We start from the raw sequence: 19,401 nt of genomic DNA, 5'->3' as shown, positions 1-19,401 counted from the left end.
AATATCACGTATTTGCACTTTCAAGCATCCCTAAAAAAGAAAGCAGCACATGTGATTCATACCTTGTTGGATGTCAAGTATGTTTCAACTTAAAAAAAAAAAAAGATCTGTGAGTTTAATGTGGGTTTTCAAAACATAATAAAGCACCTAACAAAGTCCCAATGATGCCAAATACACAGCGCCTGTACTCGACAGTAGGTACATGAGTCACAAGAGATCCACAGCTTTTCCATGTAGTGAGGGGAAGAGTGTGAAAAACTGCCAAACACATTATCAGAGAGTCACAGTGGGCACCAGTCCCAGCTCACTGATGGAGGTAGATGCACTGCTGTTTTATCAAGATTACTGCTTGTGCTGAACAAAACTGCCCTAAAAAATGAACACAGAATTAACACCTGCGGCAAATACTGTTGCCTCACAATTGTTCTGTTATCCAAAAAGATAATCAACAGGAGCCCCTGAAAAGCTAAACCATGTGCTCATTGACTGTTTCAACCAATTATTCACTTTTTGACATTTTGGGGACATACATGTACTCACTTTCTTTCCAAGAAACATGAGAGGATTGATACAACTCTCACTGTGTAGTAAAGTGTAGCTAGAGCCAACAGACGATTAGCTCAGTATCTGGAAATGAGAAAAAAAGCTAGCCTGGCTCTAGTGATGGTTTCTAATGGTGCATTTAATTTGTACTGCAGTCAGGATTTCCAAATATCAACTGGTTTTGCTTACAAGAGCTAACTTGCTTTGAAGCTTTGAGCTATCCATCTATTTTTTTTCTTGTGATTTAGTTGATGGTTTCCAGGTATTTCATTTTATCGGCTATTGAGACCCCAGGAAAAGTAACTACTAAACAGGAGCTAATGGGTATTTTAATAACCAAACAAACAAACAGACAGGTATTGCTAATATCTTGGTATTCCAACTTGTACTGGAACGCAAGCAACTCTGGTGTAATATCATTCCCAACTCCAAACTACAACTTCCGGGGTAAATAGAATGCAGCATAAGTTTCTGGCTTAGGAACTGTACAGTTTTGAGGCTCTTTATTTTGTCTGAGTATTTTTCTAGCTTGTTGCTTGAAAGTTGATGACACTGCTCGACGGTTTTATCAAAATACCACTTTGTGTAAGGATTTGGGACAAAATAGTGGGGATCAGATGCAGAGAAAAACCAAGACACCAAAACACCAAGAACAGCTTATCAAATTCTAATTATTACTTTGGTTACCGGGTGTCATACACGTGTAGGCAGTTAGCGAAGGTATAAAAATCCATTCAGGGAAATCACACAAGTCCATAAATCCAAGCAGAGTCAAAACCACGTAAGCAAACACAAGGAAAAGGCTGGAGAGCATGAACACACTTTGGCGACAATGACAATCTGGCAACTGAATGGGGGAAACACTAAGCTTTAAATACACAAGGGCTGATTACTAACTATACACAGGTGTGTGAAACAAAACAAAAGTGAAACTCATGAGGTCATCAAAAAAGGCGGGAAAACTCAGGAAGTAAAAGTAGCACTAAACTTAATGACAACCATTTTTACAAATCTTTATACATCCATAACAGGAAATCAAAATGTTAACTGTAGTAGTAAGTATTAGTCTATGCAACATTTGTCAAAATAGAATAAATTAAAGTATATCAGTATGCAATTCCTAAACTCTCCATATTGGAATAATGCTTTTCAGCTAGCCCACATAACAGCATAATAAAATTCCAGAAATGTAGCTGTGGCTTTTGGTTTTGCTGTGCCACCTCAAGATTGGAGGTTGACAGATTATCGGTCTGGCCGAAGACTAGGGTCAATATTTGGCCCTTTGCAGATAATTTGTTATGCATTTTATATTAATGATTGCCGATAAAACTAATTAATTTGAAAATGCAAAGAAAGTGTCTGCATGGGAGAAACTTTTACTTTGTAAAACTTCAGAGAACTGTCTTTATTTATTCATTTATTTAAATCTTCACATGACTTTATAAATTAAAGTTACTTCATGTTGTATACAATGTTGAACACTTTAGTTTTGATTAAACATTTGCTAAAGGCATTGAAACAAAGTTTTGTGTTGTAGTTTGTTATATTCCAAATTCTAAATTTCAACAGAACTATTTTCATTTTTATTGTAAATGAATATCAGTTCCAAATATCAGTTATTGGTCTCATTAACTACTAATAACCTGTATTGTATCAGCCCTGAAAAATCAATATTGGCAGACCCTTACTCAAGAATTTTAGTGGTCCAATCTGGTCACCCCTATAAAAAATGTCTCGATGCGCCAATGATTTTGTGATCCTTTAGAGAGGTCTGATCTCCCTAGTTAAGAACCACTGAACTAAACTACAGAGTGGTATATAAAGAAATTAAAACTTACTTCACTTGGTCCAGCTACAGTAAATAAGTAAGTAACTTTAGTTGAAAATGTGTACTTTTTAAGTAAGATCTTAACTGCAGCACTTTTACTTGTAATGGAGTTTTTGGGATTTTTTTCCATTGTAGTATTCATACTTGCCTGTACCTTTGCCTGGCTGCCCAAAGGTGACAAAATTGCATACCAGGGCCTCTAAAGCTCACTAATTAACAATTTATGTCTGATTAATCCACACAAAAACCAAAAGGCATTTAAAAAAAAAAGTCCTAAAGTCCAGCACATAACTCCGTAAAGCCATAATTTCATTATTTTTGCACTTCAGTTTTTGGGATTCAACAGCAAAATGTAACATGTTAATTGGTGAGCTTTAAAGGTTCCGATTATGACTGTGCACCTTTGGATAGAGCCAGGCTAACTGTTATTTACTGCTCTCAGGCTTAATGCTTTGCTCCATTTACTCTCTCGAGGCTGTACATATTTACCATACAGATATAAGAGTGGTATTTATCTTTTTATCTAACTCGTGGCAGGAAAATATAAGAGTACCAAGCAGTGAGGAACACGCCCGCTGTGTGTCAACAGGCATGCCATTCATTAGCTGCTGAAGAGATAACGTTGCCTTTGCCCTGTGAATCTGAAATGGCGTAAGTTTCAACACCATGCCATCATTATGTGTACAGGACAAACATCACGGTTGTCTTCAGTTACTTTTTTAAAAGGAGGTTACGAGTACTAAAGGTCTTATCATAGAGATGGATCCTCTTCCGGAGGCCTCTAGTCTACGCAAAGGAAAAAATAGTACAAATACCAAGATAAAAATAAACGGGTTAAAAATAAACCTGGCTCACTCATGCACTGCACCTGTATAGCTACTAGTAATACTCTTCGCTGTTAATGTAAATGTTATGATGCAGCTATGGCCACATTTAAAATAGCTCAACCTGCCAAGCATGAGCTCGCTCTTTCACCTGAGGCACACTGTACAGTCTGGTGGGAAACTATGGCTAATTCCACCGATTCTTTCCACTACAAGGAGCATTTTCACAGGTCACTAGATTTTCTTTGTCGAGTGCTCTAAGTGCACTGACAGGCTGACAGCTTACACAATAGTTCAGCTTTCTTGGTTTTTGTTCTTTCCTGTGTGACATTTCTGCATCCTGGCTATTGCTCCTGACAGATTTTAGTTTCATGGCTGTGTTTGTTGCAGCGATTAACAGTCATTAAACTGGCACACAGCCGGAAAAGGGATTTTCAGGCCAAAAACTGCCCTGGGAGTCTAATGGGTGTTTACATGTTCTCCCAGATTTTATTTGGGGATAAGGAAATGGTTCTTCATATCAGTGGGTTTCATCAATGATGCTGCAGTTCAGTTATCACCCCCCCACCCCCACCCCACCCCACCTCTTGCTCTGGCAGTGGAAACATTGTAAACCCAGAAAAAAATGGCCTTTTGGGATGGATCTCTCTGCATGCAAGTCAAGCATCACTCACTAATCCTCCCCATGTTCACTGTCATTCTATACATCCGGACATTCCCACAGCCCCATAGCACACATATTCTCATGGAAGGAATTCTCAAATTCCCAAGCCAAAATATGGGGCATACTTTAACACGTGGACACAAGCAAAAACATGGAATAGTATATATATATATATATATATATATATATATATATATATATATATATATATATATATATATATATATATATATATATATATATATATATATATATATATATATATATATATTTAGCACACACTGGAGCCTGACCACACAATCAGTGAACTCTTCCCAGTGGGCTTCCAGGGCTGTGTGAGTGGTTCCCTTCGGGTATTGCTGTGACAAAAATAACCCTGGGGCTCGGACAAATTCACTGCTGCTTTAAGAGGGCCCCGAGGAAGCCGAGGAATATCCTCCATGTGCTCGATGTGGGCCCTAGACTTGACCTCCAAGGGAGCGATTCACGTCATTACTAACAGGCTCAAGTTGCTCTGTGTGCCTTGGGTTTGGGTTACAAAAACACTTAACTGCTTACATGGAGAAGATACTGTGAAAATAGCCTGAAATACTGTATGAGGGGTTTTGGAAAAATCTGAACTGGGGAAACTGTTGATAACAATCACAAATGCAAACAATCGCAAGAAAAGCACAAGTGTAGCCACTCACAGCAGCCAATAAAACAAGGCTGCTTGTTAAACAAAGTTTGTGGGTGGAATTATGGGTAGGTAAGACTACAAAACAGCAGTATACTTGATGAATAGGTGCCAGGCCTCCAGGAACGCTGCTCAGTCTTGCTTTAATTTTTCTTAGTGGCTACTCGCAGCAAAAAAATCTCTCACCATAGAAAACCATTATAAATGGACATTATATAAGGACACCTTGAACTGCAAATAAGGTAAATTATAACTCTAATATTAAGTTTTGATCCATGGAGTTTAAAATTGAATAGTTTCCTTAAAATCTGTGATGTCAAAATGTAAAGTTTGGGGGTGGAGTTGAAACTTGTGGGTGGGGTCAGTGGGAGAAACACTACTGCACATTTTCAGTGGGCTTCATGCTGTGGAAGTAGAAGCTAAAAACTTTTTCGTTGTATTTGTCAGGCGAGCAAATGTCATTGGACTGAATAGGCACCATCTTGGGGTCTGTCATCCATATCTAATGATACATCCATGATAGGCACAAACACATATTTAAGAAGAGCAATGAGATTATCAAGATTTAAACAAAAGTCTAAGCTAAGATGTTTGAAATACTCAATTTCCACTATTCAGGAAAACTTATCGTTAACTTATGTTATCCTAAAACGTCATTAGGTCAAAGGGATTTAAAAAATGTGTTGTATCTAGTTATTTATCCTTTTGAAAAAAAAAGAAAAAATGCATATGATTAGCTACATGGCCTGAAAACGTGCATCAGCAGCTAGTAGCAAAAAGCTAAGGTGCAGGGCAGGATGTGATCATTATTGAAAGTTAGACTAGAATTAGACATTAGCAGGAAAGCTAATATGGGCTGTTTAAAGTCTGTGGGCTGTGCAGCAGGTTGCAGTCTGCTGTTGCAATGAAAGTAGCAAGTTAGCAGAGCTTCAGTCCTTGGTTTAATTCTGGATGCAGGCAGGCAAAGCACTGAGGTCACCTGTGTTTTGGCAGAGTGCACAGCCCAAAACACAATCAAAGTAGTTGCCTGTGTGAGAAGGAAGTAAAGATACTTGAATCACAGGAATTAATTTTGGGTAGCTAAGAGTATGAGTGACATGCAAGCCGTAATGCACTGGTATTAGCTTTTCATTAATATAAATACAGCTCTTATTTATACTTAAAAACAACACACTGAGAAACAGGAGCCCTCTTTTTTTAAATGCAAAAACATGGGGCGCCTTCATGATAGCCAAAAATATGAAATATAAATGTCTGTTATTAGGGTACAGATTTTTCCTCAGGAGAGCTGAGGAATTGATTACTTGAATCTGATTTACAGAGCAGATACATATACATATCTGCTTACATGCAATTTCAGTTGGACTTTATAACGTGAATATAGACTCTTTTCTTCCTTCTCAGATGATGCAGTGCAATGAACGCAATGACAATGTTGCCTATTCAAAGAGAAATCCAAGAAGATATTACATGTTGCAAGAGAACTGGAAAATGTACCTTCTGCTGGAGGTTTGTGGTATAACATAAATAACAAGAGAGACCCTCCAGGCAGTCGAAAATTAGTATTCATCCAAGTCACGCTATGGGTTGTGATAATGGCCGATGTAAAGAGTGCGCACAATAATACACTGAGGTTTTTACAGAGGGGGACAATGTAATTCGGGAGTTTTATTAAGCTTGGAAACCAACTAACTGCAAGGCTTTTTGGCAGAGTCACAGCAGCCTGAGTTTGACAATAATAACAGTCACATTTTCACAGTAGAGTAAGTTAGCTAATTGGAGATCCCACAGAAATATTTGCTGCAGACATTTGCTCACAGCAGCAGAAAATGCAGTGTGGAAGAGAGGTCCAGAGCAGTGGAAGTTGTGTTACAAAGAAAAAAAAAAAGTGCTTTGTTAGTGTGTGAAAACTCCTGTGTATCTTGGAGGCAGAAAGAACTGAAAAAAACACTACACTATACAGTACTGCAGGCTCACCTTTGGAAGACAAAAGGACGGGCGCAGAGACTATTTCCTCTATCCTTTACGCCAGAAGCCCCCTGCCAGGCAGTAAATCAGGAAGCCTGTGTCACTGATGGTTTGTTTAGCTCACACAAACACGGAACACCCTTAGAAACCGCGCAGCCTCTTTCCACTGTCCCCTATCCTCCACAAAGCATTGCAGCTCACACTGCCAGCCACTGCACACACACACACACACAAAGCTCCCCAGATGCTGCCTCTGGAGACTTTAGCCCCTGACAGCTCTCATCAGGCACCTTGTGTGCTGAAATTAAACTGGGGAGGGAAAAAATATGACCCTCCATAATGTATGAGTGGAAAAATTACCTCAAAAGGTTTCACGTCCCCGAAACTGAATCCAGAACCTGAGGGGAGTGCTGTGAGACTGGTGCATATGTGCATCAATGTGCTTTTGTGTAATACGATAACTGCGGCCCAGGGTGAGGAGACAACATATATTGTATACTTAGGTTGTTGATTTGATCCCAGCTGAAACACAATGAAGGTTCAACTTCAATGAGTTTGACGGATAGTAAAAGAAGGAAGGATATGAAACTGGTCGTCACATCCCTTAACCCCTTGAAACCTGGAGCGACATCACCCTTCTTGTGCTGAGCACACTAGTGAGATTCCTTTCAAAAGTATGTGGAAAAGGCAATGAGCAGCAGAAATTGCAAGAAATCAGATTTAAAAATAATTATTTTTTTTATTCATTAGAAAAAGCTAGGAAAGATGTCTAGGGAAAATTAGAAAATATTGGGAAAAAAGCTATAGGGAAAAATTACAATTCCATCCATCCATCCATTTCATTACTTAAAATCTTACAATTTTTCCAGGTCATTTCCATGTTTTTTTAAACTTTCTTTATTATTTATTTATTTATTTACCTGTTTATTTTTATTTTTATTTTTATTTTTATTTTTATTTTTTAACCAATTTTCAGGTATCCTTCGTGTACTTTTTACTCATATCTTGCAAAGTTTAAATTCCTTTCTTCTTCCACTGCTAATTGCCTTCTTCCCATGTTTTCGAAAGATATCAAGCTAAATTGCTCAGGTTTCAAAGGGTTAATAAATATACATGAGAGCTCTTGCAGTGTCCACAAGAGAGCAGGGAACACAGCAGGTTGATCAATAAGGCACAGGCTGCAGAAGTCCAGTTTGCCTCGATGATTTATGAGGGGTTAAGTTTCACGAGAATGATCATTACCTTTGTGACAGTGAATCGAGTGGCCTTTGCACTCATCGAAGCTGGCTGCCAGTAGTGTTTGTAGGAAGTTGGATCCCTTGTAACTGCATCAGGCAAATGCACATATCAATGTAAGATTGCCCGCAGTCAGTACATTTACATGATGTTAGAAAAGGCCGAATCATCATGTTAGTCTGACTAAAACTGAACTTGTTAACATGTTAGCCTGACTGCAATCATACTAAATTAAATTTCTCAAAGTTGGACAAATACAGCTTGATAATGCAGTTGGGGGTTGATTTACTCTTTCATTTATACGACTCAACCGGGCTATAAATGCCCTAGGCATTCTGCACATGCGCTGTAGTTCCCATGCTGGGCTTTGTGGTGGATGTCGAACAGCATAAAGTTTTAAAAGAAAACCAGGAAAAAGTGAAGAAGAGGAAGAAGGGAGGAAAAACAAAACAAGACGAAGGTATCAACAGAAAGTAGCAGAGTAGATGCCGAAAAGTAGGGATGTCACAATGGTGTTCTAATCAGTATCAGGCCTGACGAACACATTTTCTAGTTGATCGAGATCATTTTTTTGAGCACGCACCGCAACTGATCCTTTGTTTATGTCCGCCGTCCAATAGGTGTCGTAAAAGGAGAGAACAATTTGCATCAGATATTCAGTTTTTATTGTAATGCTGCTCCTCCAACAGGTAGAATTTCTTTTTTCATGTTTAACTTAAGCTGCTGCACCACTTTATAATTTTTGTTGTTCTTTTTTAGCAAACAAGTTTTACTCTAATGCTGTAATGAGCAGAACTGTGACTGATTTTTCTTGACTGGGAATATTAAAGTTCAGTTAAAACACTACTTTGAAGTGGGATTTTGATTATTTTGGTCATTTATAGTACTCTGTTTTTTTACAATGCTACATTAAGTAAATGTTTTAAATTTTTAAATTATTTATTTATTTATTTTTTTTTAAATTGTATTTTATTATTTCTATTTTTATTATGACTTGCTGATTCATGTTATTTATGTTGTCTTGTGTGATTGCTGAAGGTTTCATATATATATTTGACAGCAATTTCTGAAGCCACATTTTAGTTTGTTTACTCTTGTTACTTTGTATAATTAAAATTAAAAAAAACCCTTAGGAACTGTATGGATGCAGACATTTTTTTTCTTTTATTGCATTGCGGAGCTATCAAACTGTCAGGCATATACACTGGATTGATTTGAATAACTTTTAAGTACTTGAAGTGTGCATTGTGCAGCTCTATTATCCAGGTAAATTCAGGTACTGCATCATCAGAACTCTGTATCGACAAATCAAAAACAAATTACTTGGATCTGGGACAAAAAACTTGATCAGGACAGCCCTACTAAAAAGTTATCCATGTTTTCATCATTTTGACATGCAACCTATTTGCCGCTTGCCAACTTGTTTGGTATGTGATGAAATAGGTCAGAAGAAGGTCCAATGGCAACTAGCTGAAAGGGGGCATATTTCCACCTACCGCAGACAAACGTCTGTCAATAAATCGATTCTCTCCCAATGTTTGTACACTTAACTTTACTGTGTATGTAGATATACTGACAGTGTCAACAGCCATTTATATTTCACATCAAATGCCAAACCAGGGTTTGCCGCTTTACTTCAAACAATATATCCTAAATTCAACCCCAATGCACCTCACATGCAGCCACTGTATGACAGTATCAGCGACTGTGTGAATGAGATTCCACTGGCACAACCTCCTAAATGCCATTGCTTTAGAAAGAGATCCACCATACCATGGAGATCGCAAAGGCTTTGGGAGCTATGCAGCCAGTACCTTTGTCTGGCCCACATTTAACAACCGTTTCCTGGACTCAGGCAGTCAACACACAGCGTGATAGTTAGGGGGCGGAATCTGTTGAGTTGTATGACATTCCCACTGCTCAATCAGCTCATGTATTTAGTGTAGGCCCAGACCATTGGAAGATGACAGAGCAAAAAGGCCTCACAGACTCATCTGGTGGCGCTGCCAACTGGCAGCTTCAACACGTTCACCGTCCAAAGTGTCCTGATGGCTGACGTGCATGGACAGTGAAGTAAAAGCCCAGTTTCACTAGTCTTATTCTTTGGTATTTCTGAATATTTGGGTCCCTGAACAACTAACAACTAACAATATGCCTAGGGCAACAGTAGGTAACTTTTTTTGCATATTTTACAACTTTCACTTTAAACTGACAGTAGTCCATGAGGCAGAAAATCTGAGAAAAAAATCAGACTGCTGTGCCTCCTCATAGTGATCCTAAAAGCATTTGCAAGAATTAGAAAAACAACCAATCAGAGCTGAGGAGTCTCTAACAGAGCTGTGTTCACATCAATCATGACTTATAAAATACGGTCAGTCTGTCAACTGATCAAGCAGATCACATAGAAACATATTTTAGTGATATGTTTAGCTGTAAAATGAGAACGTATGTTACCCCGTCATTATATTGACATCACTAAAGGTGAAATCAAGCACTTTAGATCAAGAAATAAGCAACACAAGAGAATCTGAGAATCTTTAAAAAAAAAATTCTGATTGAACTGCTCACAACTCATTCACACACATATCTAGTGATGGAGGTTACAGGTGGACACAGCTTCCTTAAAAACCTATTTCCTCAATTACCATCTTACTATGAGTGATGAACGTCCACATGAACACCAAATAATCTGCAGTTTTAGGGTATTTCACATGACACATTTCCATATTTCTGTCTCTGTTGTTTACTACTCAGTAGTATCAAGGGTGAGATGTTGTCATGAGCTTTCATGAAAATGTCCCAAGTCGGCTAATATCTTGCAATTTGCGTGACATTTCTTACCAAGTTGCTCATTGCTTTTCTCTCTGCATGTTTTCGAAAGAAATGCAATCAGTTTGCTCAGAGTTCAAAGACTTGTGAAAGGCGTCTGAGTGCAGCACAAGAAAACTGATGGTGATTTTACACAATTTGATGTCATGATGACTGTGTTTATCTATTCATCAGTGCAGAAGTGTTAAAGTAAATTATTGTTATACTCATAACTAGCTTCCTGGAAACACTACATTATTACAAAACCCATGAACCCAGCTAGCAGGGAACATTCTGACAACATTGACTAATGTTACCTACAAGTTGCAATAAAGTTCTAAAGAAAACATTTTAATCTAATGTGGAAAGAACGATTAAAGGGCGCTTATCATTTCAGATAATGTCCCTGTAAGGTTAAATGCTGACTAAGACCTAACGTTTGAACTGCAGCATCCTGAGGATGTTTTGATGATGCTGAGAAGTGACAGATCATAGAATGCGGTTGTATAAAACATTCCTACAATGTTACTTGAGAAGGGAGAGTCAGAGAAGTTGTTGAGGACTGAACTTACAGAACGTTTTTCTCAATTTAATGTAATGTGATATATTAACAATAAAAAATTAAATAAATAACATTTTTATGTTTGATGAGAACATTCTGGGAACATATGAAAACTTGCCACTGAAAATGTTACTAAAACATTCAGTGGTTGCACCATTCTCTGAACGTTTTTAGAACCTAAAACTTCAAGCTGTAAAGAGTCTACAGTTCATTGTGCAACAGCAGAACTGCATAAAATCTGACCTGTTGACACTAAAAGTTCACTCATGTCCACAAACTTGGCTGCAACCAATGTGCTGCTGCCGCCTCCCTTATAACCATGCATCTTTCCTCTGCACAGAGCACCGTCATCATATCCTCCTACACATCATCATCACCATCACCACCACCACCATCCTTTTCATTTTTACTGTCCAGCCCACAAACTTCCAGCATGTCCAAATCTGCTGCTTATGTAACCATGCAGATGATTTAGCAAGCATCGCTCCCATCAAAAGCCTCACTGCTGAATGGAGCTGAATCACCGTCGCTTTCCAGTTCAATCAAACTGAAAAGCCTGCGTGTATTTCATCCCTGCGTACACTTTAATGCTGATGATTTAATCCATTGAGTGGATGTCAAGTCTGGGGAGATTGTGCAGGAGCAATCCGTGGCTGTAGCTACAGTCAGCTGAGTCAGCCACAAATGCAAATATTAAAACTGATCATTATGGTTTAGCAATGTGCCAAGCATATCTATTTAATCTGTGCGTTTGGTAAATGCTGCGTAATTTCATTCCTTTCAAACGGTGTTTACGCGTCTCCATAAAGCGTGACTGTGCTGTTGGCAACAGCTGAGCAAACCCCCATTCGACGTGCAATCATATATACAATGTACAGAAAGCGATAAAGGTGAGTCCGGATGTATTACGGGCACTATGCATTATGTATGTGATCACGCATGGTGCGCTCTGATGGCCTAAATGTGCCCAAAATCCACTAAAGACTGCTGTTTCACTGTATTCTTCAATAAGATTCACATTTCTCTTGACAGAGGGACACTGCAGTTTAACTGGATCCAGTTACTGATGCTCATACTGGTGTTCCGCTCTTTTCTGCTGGATTGAGGACATCTCAGCATGCTGTTAATGCACATGCCTCGACTCTGTAATCCACGCAGATACCATCTGAACTGACCTCGATAAACACTCAGCGATGTACAAAATGCATTGTCAACTCTCTGCATTCATTCTACTCGACGTTACGGCCAGTCGCATTGGCCACAAAACATGGACACACAATTCACACTCCGTGTCAGCGCTCTTACCAGAGAACACAATCCAACCGCAGCTGCAGGCGTCTGAACCGGAATAAACTCTCGAGGCAATCCGGTAAAGTGTCTTCTGTGTTCGGCTTCGGACTCAGAGCACCAAACGCGGCGAATCTCCGGCGCTCAGTGAGCGCAGCTGAGGCGGCTGTCAGGTTGACGTTGGAAGGCAACCCACTACTTCCTGTTACATCACACCGGAGCCTACAGCTGAGAGAGCGCACGATGGTTTGCCACTAAACTCCCACACTCTTCTGAAAATGTTGGATAGAGGGGATTTATGTTACCCCAGCAGCTGTCAATTGTACATTTTATTTGTCAACATCAAGATTTAAATGCTAAGCTTTCTCCACACTGCCAGGAATTCAACAGAGGAATAATACTGAATCGGTTACTTTTTGTATGTATTTATAGGACTGAATAATTCAGATATGAATTTACCAAGACTCAAAAATACAGATATACATATGCATGACCACAGTGCCCTGAAGATAGGCCAAACCATGTAAGCTTAAAGAAATACTTATCCCCTCCAAAGGACAAATCATACTGTATATCAATTACTCAGCCCCTGTTACACTAAATTTGTGTAAAAAACATAAAAAAATAATAATTCTGACATGCTTCCACAGTAAACAAAGAATCCAAAAAAGGAGAAAAATCTTGATTGATTTAAGTGACAGGGTTCTGCATTTAACAGCAGCAACACTATGTCAAAACATCTAGTTATAAACGCTCACAAAACTTGTGCAGTATAATTTCAGTCTCATTTATCCAATCATATTATGCTCAATACTTCCCAAACAGACAGCCCTTTCCAACAGGGGACTGAACTAAATGTGAAACTTATCTATGCTCTCCTCAAAGCCACACTCCTTTCACAAAGAAACAGTAATTTTACCTTGCTGAACATGAGAGTTGTTTTTTTTTTTTGCAACTTTAGAGTTTTAAAGAGTTAATCAAATGAAAGCCCAAAAGTTGTCTGTTTGGGAAGTATTGAGTATATGGCTGCATAAAAGATTCTTGGGTTATTCTGCACAAGTTGAACAAAAATGTTTTGGTTTAGTTTTGCCGTTGTTAAACATGGACCCCTATTACTTCAATTTATCAAGAAAGTGTAACAAAGGGTGAGTAAGTGATACAAAAATGATCATTTGGAAGTGAAGCATTCTTTTAACACTTTATAACCTGAGCTTTATTTCTTTCAAAAACAGGGAAAGAAGGCAATGAGCAAAAAAAAAAAAAAGAAGAAGTTACGAAAGAAATTACCCAAAACTTCAATTTGTAAAATAAATACATAAATTCAAAAATAATTTTGAAAAAGTTTTTTAAAAAATACCTGGAAAATGGGCTTAAAAAATCCCAATGCTTTTGTAACATAATTTAAAATATGGCACTGTGATCATTACAAATATATTCTTTTTAAATTATTTTTCCAAAACTTTAAACAAATACATTTTATGAGTTCTACTGAGTTCTTATAATTTGTAGTAATAACAGTGAAATGCACCCAAAAGCACTAAAAAAGGTGATTTCTCTCCAGGATTCAAAGGGTTAAAGGTGTACTATGCAGGATTTTCCTTAAACAAACAAAAAACAGACTCATACAAAAGTAGTCTCTCTCACTCGTCACTTGTGACCAACTTGTGTGTGGTGGTGTATTTATCTGCAGAGACTGCCCACTGCCTGTACTTTCTCATTTTTATATTATTTTGGTGTGTATAAGACATTTATGTGCACATTGTGCCACTGACTGTGGGATTATTAAAAATGTAGAAACAAAGTAGTGGTAGCACATAAGCAAGACAAGGCTACAAACATTGAAGAAACAGTGCTATAAAATTGCAGCTATAGCAAGGAAAACTGCCAAGCAGACAAAGCTTGTTCCAGAATGAGAGTTTATCTGAGGCTGGCTTTCACTTTTGTTAGTGATACTGTTTACAAATAGTAAACAGCAATTAGGCCTAGAATACCTTTAGGGCTGAATTCCATTTAGTAACAGTAAATAAATAAATAAATAAATACAGACTCTATTTTTTTAAATTGTCATTTCAAAAATTCAGTTTGTTTTTTTATGACTTTAAATGGTTGAAGTCATAAAAAAGAATTTGTGCCCTTACTGTGTCTCTCTAGTGAAAAGGCTTTATACGGCCTATAAAATCTGAGGGATCTCTATTATAATGAATGTTTTAAAAAATTATTTTATATAGATATATTTTTGTGAAACATATGATGTGAAACAAAGCAGGTAAAATTAGAAAGATGGTTAAATTGTTCAAGTTTATTATATAAACTCAATCCAATCCAATCCAATACATAACAGCCATGGTTATAAAAGGAGACGGTGAAGAAAATCTTGTGCAGCCAGCAGGGACCAGCATTGACAACCTCTCTGAAAACTTACTTAATACAACACTGCTCCCTTCTGGTTTTTCTCAACAACGACAACCAGCAGGACTGGAATAGTGATTTACAAAACTGCATCATATTGATTAAAAAGAGAGAGACAGAGAGAGCGAGAGAGAGAGAGAGCAAGAGAGAGAGAGAGAGTGTAAGTGTAATCCGACAAATATAAAGCAGTCATTACCTTGTTCACATTGAATTATAGCTGTGAGGACATCTTGATTCATGTGTTTGCTTGACATTATATATATTGTTGTGACTGATCCTTACAAAAAAAATAAAAAACGAGTGTCCACCAGTTTAATCTGCTAATGCTGTTGTTTACATTGATTAACAATGATGGAGCTACACCAAAACCCCCACAGAAAAGCATCAGTTACTGTACAGACAGTAATTAAACAAGGATAAGCATTCATTTTGTTATGAACAAAAATCTTGCTGCAACTTTGGTGTTTCCCATAAAAGTCGCAGTGAAATGTACATGATCATAACAGAACCCCGAAACTGTCAAATTAAAAAGACATTAGACATTGTTTATACAAAAGCATTGATACTCAGAGCATCAGTGTAGAGCTACTATAATCGACATCAGCAAAACAACAGTTTTTTGTCAAGAAAATATCGAAATAATGTGAATAATGATGATAATCGCATTCAGTCACTAAAAAACTAACTCCCACACACTAAAAGTGATTTTTATACAAGTACTGCAGCATTACAAAACAACAGATATGAGTAAAGCTAAATGTAACATATAGACATAAATACAGGTGGCTCCACAGCAGTGCAGGATCTAAAGCCAAGTGTTCAGACTGAGCGATTCACAATGTTGTTTATGTTTTTCTTCCTTATTCGAATCATCCTCTTCCCATGAGCTGCAACAAAAGAACAAAATTGAATCATTTTAATCCATGATTTTATATGACAGTATTTTTTTCTAAAATGACATTGGGAGATATTTATCTAGAATTAAAATTTTACAGTTGTTACATGTACTTCCTACTATTTAATGTACAGTGTGTGGGATTTCGAGGGATATACTGCCAGAAATGGAATTGCAATGTAAAAAGTTTTTTTCTTTGGTTCTTAGTCACCTGAAAATTATAACTGATGTGCTTTTGTTACCTTAGAATGACCCATTTATATCTACATAGGAAGCAGGTCCTCTGTTAAGATCGCCATGTTGCACTGCCATGTTTTTGCAGTAGCGCAGACAAACCAAACACTGACTCTAGAAAGGGCCATGTGCGTTTTCATGTTGGCCACCATGGTTAGCAGCCCCTCCATGACGACCCAAACAGCACTGGACTACTCCAAATGTTTTGGAGATAAAGAGACCTCTGTGGATTATTCGGCTTCTGATGTAAACCTCTTAAATGTCTGGATCTTAAGTTATCGAGGAAAAAATGGTGACTACACACTAGCAGGGGGTGGACATGCAACCTGCAGCAGCATGCCAAACAGCGTCAGAAACACGTGACATGTAATGTGAAACAGATTTTACTGTTTTTTTATTTTTTTTTTATTATCTGTTTATATCACTGGGTCTGTTTTGCAGAGGAAGAGACCTGTGCAAATATTTCATCTTCCAGTGAAAACTTCCTAAAGCTCTGATTCTTAAGTGTTGGAAATTAGTTTGAGACTTGAAATCCTTACTTCCTTGTTTTCAAATGTTTGAATTACCTGGTCTGTTTGTTTTTGGAAACCATTAGTCTTGTCAGTCTAGTCTAGTCTCTCTGCAAATAATTTGGTTAAAACAAACAAACAAAGAAAGAAAAAAAAACCCTAAACACCTGGATCAGAAAAAGGTGAGCACGCATTAACTTATCAGAGAAAAGGGGTTAGCACACAATAGCATGAGGTGGGCGAGCCAACCGTCATAGGAGTAACACTAATTTATAGCATAAAAATGCTTAATTCAGTGTTTTTAGCTGATTTAATCACCAGGTCTCTTTGTTTTTGAGAAAAAGAGACCTCTGCAGTTGATTCAGCTTCTAATAAAAACCTCCTGAACAAGAAAGACTGAAGAAATTTTAACCGGAGGACATTTTATCTTGTTGCAATCTGCAATTTACCACTAGGCGCCACAAAATCCCCCTAAATCTTACAGATTTCTACTTGAATCAGCATAAACAGTGATAAATTCCATTTTTTTAAATATGCATTTGATAATAAATGAAACAATCATACCCTTTCTGCTTCGAATGCACTTCTTGATGCAGTCTTTCCGGTGCTTGAAGTTGTTCTCGTTCCCTCCGCAGCCGCTGTAGTGAAACACGTGGCATCTCTTGGTCTTTGGGTTGTAGGCAAACCTCCTCTCCACATCGTTACATGTTCCCCTGTCAATGGGACTGAAGCACACCTCGGTAGGCTTCAAGTCTGTACATCCAAAGTAAGAGCCAGAAAAAAAATAGTTTTAAATTGGGGTAAACAAAATCATATATAGCTTCTTGGATATCATCTTGAGCTGTGATATCTTGATAAAAGGCTCAGGAGGGGGCGGAAGATGTTTTGGCTCTAAAGCACCTGAAGACAAGTGACGCCTGTTTACTTCTCATAAACATCCTCTTAGCTTGAAACTCCACATGGGCTCATATCCTGAGCCATGAAGCTGCAGTCTGACTTTGGAATAGATTAAGTCCAGTGTCTGCAGGCTCTCAGACTTAAACTGACAGATTTGAAAAAGTGAGAGTTGTTATCACGGCTCCCCACAGGGCTGTGTAAGCTATCCTCTTTGATTTATTCCCCGGCTTTCTTCGTGGGGAGAGACACAGGAACGCTTGTTAGCAGCCACGAGTGATCTTCCCACAACTGAAGGACGTGGATTTTTATACTGTAGGCAATCACTATGACTTCAAAGGACCAGCATTAAATTACTGCGACTTAATTTGTAGGAGTCAGCTGGGGTCAATTAGACCAATTAGAGCATTTGAGGACTGGATTAATTGCGCCTTAGTTGTCCATAAATATTGACAGTAACAATGCATTAGATATTACTAGATATTATACGAGAGATGTGATACCAGAAGACATCCCCTTTAACTGCTCTGCTCTTCAGTTTAACAGTTCTTAATTGAGACAAAACCATGGACATGATATCTGAAGGAGAACAGTTTCTTGAAATATGTGATACCAAACATTAAGGATATCGTCTAAAACATGAACGGTTTTGTTAACATTATTTTTGTGCTATAACCCTTACTCTAATGCCAACCCCCCAACCCCAATATTCATCCTGGCCCTTATTTCACCATGTTTACTACGTACTGAGTAAGACTGCTGCAGCCAGCAGCAGCCAGGCTGCATTGTAACTACTCAGGGCTCATCCATACTGTCAATTTATGCCCAAGTGCTTGTTTTTGCCAATAACAGGCCCAGATTTTTATTATGTGTCCGATAATATGACTGAAAAGATTCCTATAGCGATAAACCTTGTTGTTTAACCAGAGACAGCCCCAAATGTTCTACCCACAAGGTTCCATTAAAAAACAACAACAAAAGAAAAAACAGAAGTTTTATTATCGTAAAAATTACTTTGCCTAAAGTCAACAGAAACAAAAAACAACTCAGAAATCCAAATTGGTTCATCTTCCAACTGTTCCAGCAATCACCATCTCTAGCTGGGTTTAAATAAACCCTTTATTTAATGTGAAAATATGTTGACTCTATACACGCCAAAATTGCTCTTTATGTAAAGGAGTTTTGTGGGTTTGGCACTGGTGATGTCGGGGCTGTTTCTTGATAAATAAAAAGGACGCTTTATTCAAACAGTTTCTGATTGTTTAGCCACGGGTTGAAGTTGCAGGACCTGCAAATCCCTGAGTAACAACATTAGCACAAAATAAAAATATAGGCTAGGGGCATTAAGCTAAAGTTAGTACTGACTTGAAATGTGCATTGAATTCACTAAAACATGCTAATTTAATACATCATAGTGTTAATGGCTGAAGGGGAATGCCATTATGGTAAGTCTGAATAATCAAATCCATAGCAAATGTAAGTGTATCTTGTGTAAGTTGGGAATGGGACCTTTTCACCTCACCATATACACCCTCACCAGGACCCTAAGAGAGAGTTGACCAGAGTTGACTATGACTTGTCAACTCTATCTATAGATCAAATTTGAGAAAGACAATAATTTTTCTCAATTCTTACTTTAGTGCCTTCAGTCTGTACTGGATACAGATTTTATTTATTTATTTATTTTATGCCAGTAACCATTATGCAGCATTTATAGTACTAGTAATAGTATTATGCATAGTATTTTTGGCCCACTGCCTGCAAACATAATTCCAACAAAGGTTTGACTTAGTTTAGTTGTTTCTTCCACTGACACTAAAAGTGTGCATCATGTTCTCACCACAAGATGTCAGTCTTTGGTTTCGAGCCATCAGCAATATATGGTTGGTAGACAGACACAATCCTCAAGATGTATACCAATTCTATTAGGCTCCTTTTCCAGCTTTTGTGACTTTGACATTCAAAGGCCCCTCTTAAATTGAGTAGTAAAAACAGATGCCACCTGTTATTTATTACTGGCACGATTCATTACCAAATATTATCCTTAACATCTGTCTGATTGAT

General features: G+C 37.9%; 2 protein-coding genes across 2 annotated transcripts in view; both read right to left on the bottom strand.

The window, feature by feature from the left end:
- calcrla (calcitonin receptor-like a) overlaps window positions 1-12,584 on the bottom strand; it is a 39,432-nt gene extending 26,848 nt beyond the window's left edge. The window contains exon 1 of the mRNA XM_042494572.2: window positions 12,415-12,584. The gene's annotated coding sequence lies outside the window, so the exon portion shown is untranslated. The remainder of the gene's footprint in view (window positions 1-12,414) is intronic.
- Window positions 12,585-14,675: 2,091 nt separating this feature from the next.
- LOC121949318 (tissue factor pathway inhibitor-like) overlaps window positions 14,676-19,401 on the bottom strand; it is a 51,241-nt gene continuing 46,515 nt past the window's right edge. The window contains exons 6-7 of the mRNA XM_042494980.2: window positions 17,008-17,196; window positions 14,676-15,692 (exon numbers count right to left, since the gene is read on the bottom strand). Coding sequence (XP_042350914.2) covers window positions 15,625-15,692; window positions 17,008-17,196 — 257 coding nt within the window. The 3' untranslated portion in view covers window positions 14,676-15,624. The remainder of the gene's footprint in view (window positions 15,693-17,007; window positions 17,197-19,401) is intronic.

The sequence above is a fragment of the Plectropomus leopardus genome, chromosome 10, assembly GCF_026936395.1.
Source record: "Plectropomus leopardus strain MGB_pleo_1.0 chromosome 10, ASM2693639v1, whole genome shotgun sequence".
Classification (NCBI taxonomy): domain Eukaryota; kingdom Metazoa; phylum Chordata; class Actinopteri; order Perciformes; family Serranidae; genus Plectropomus; species Plectropomus leopardus.
The sequence above is the reverse complement of the archived record's forward strand: the minus strand, read 5'-3'. Positions and strand labels throughout refer to the sequence as shown.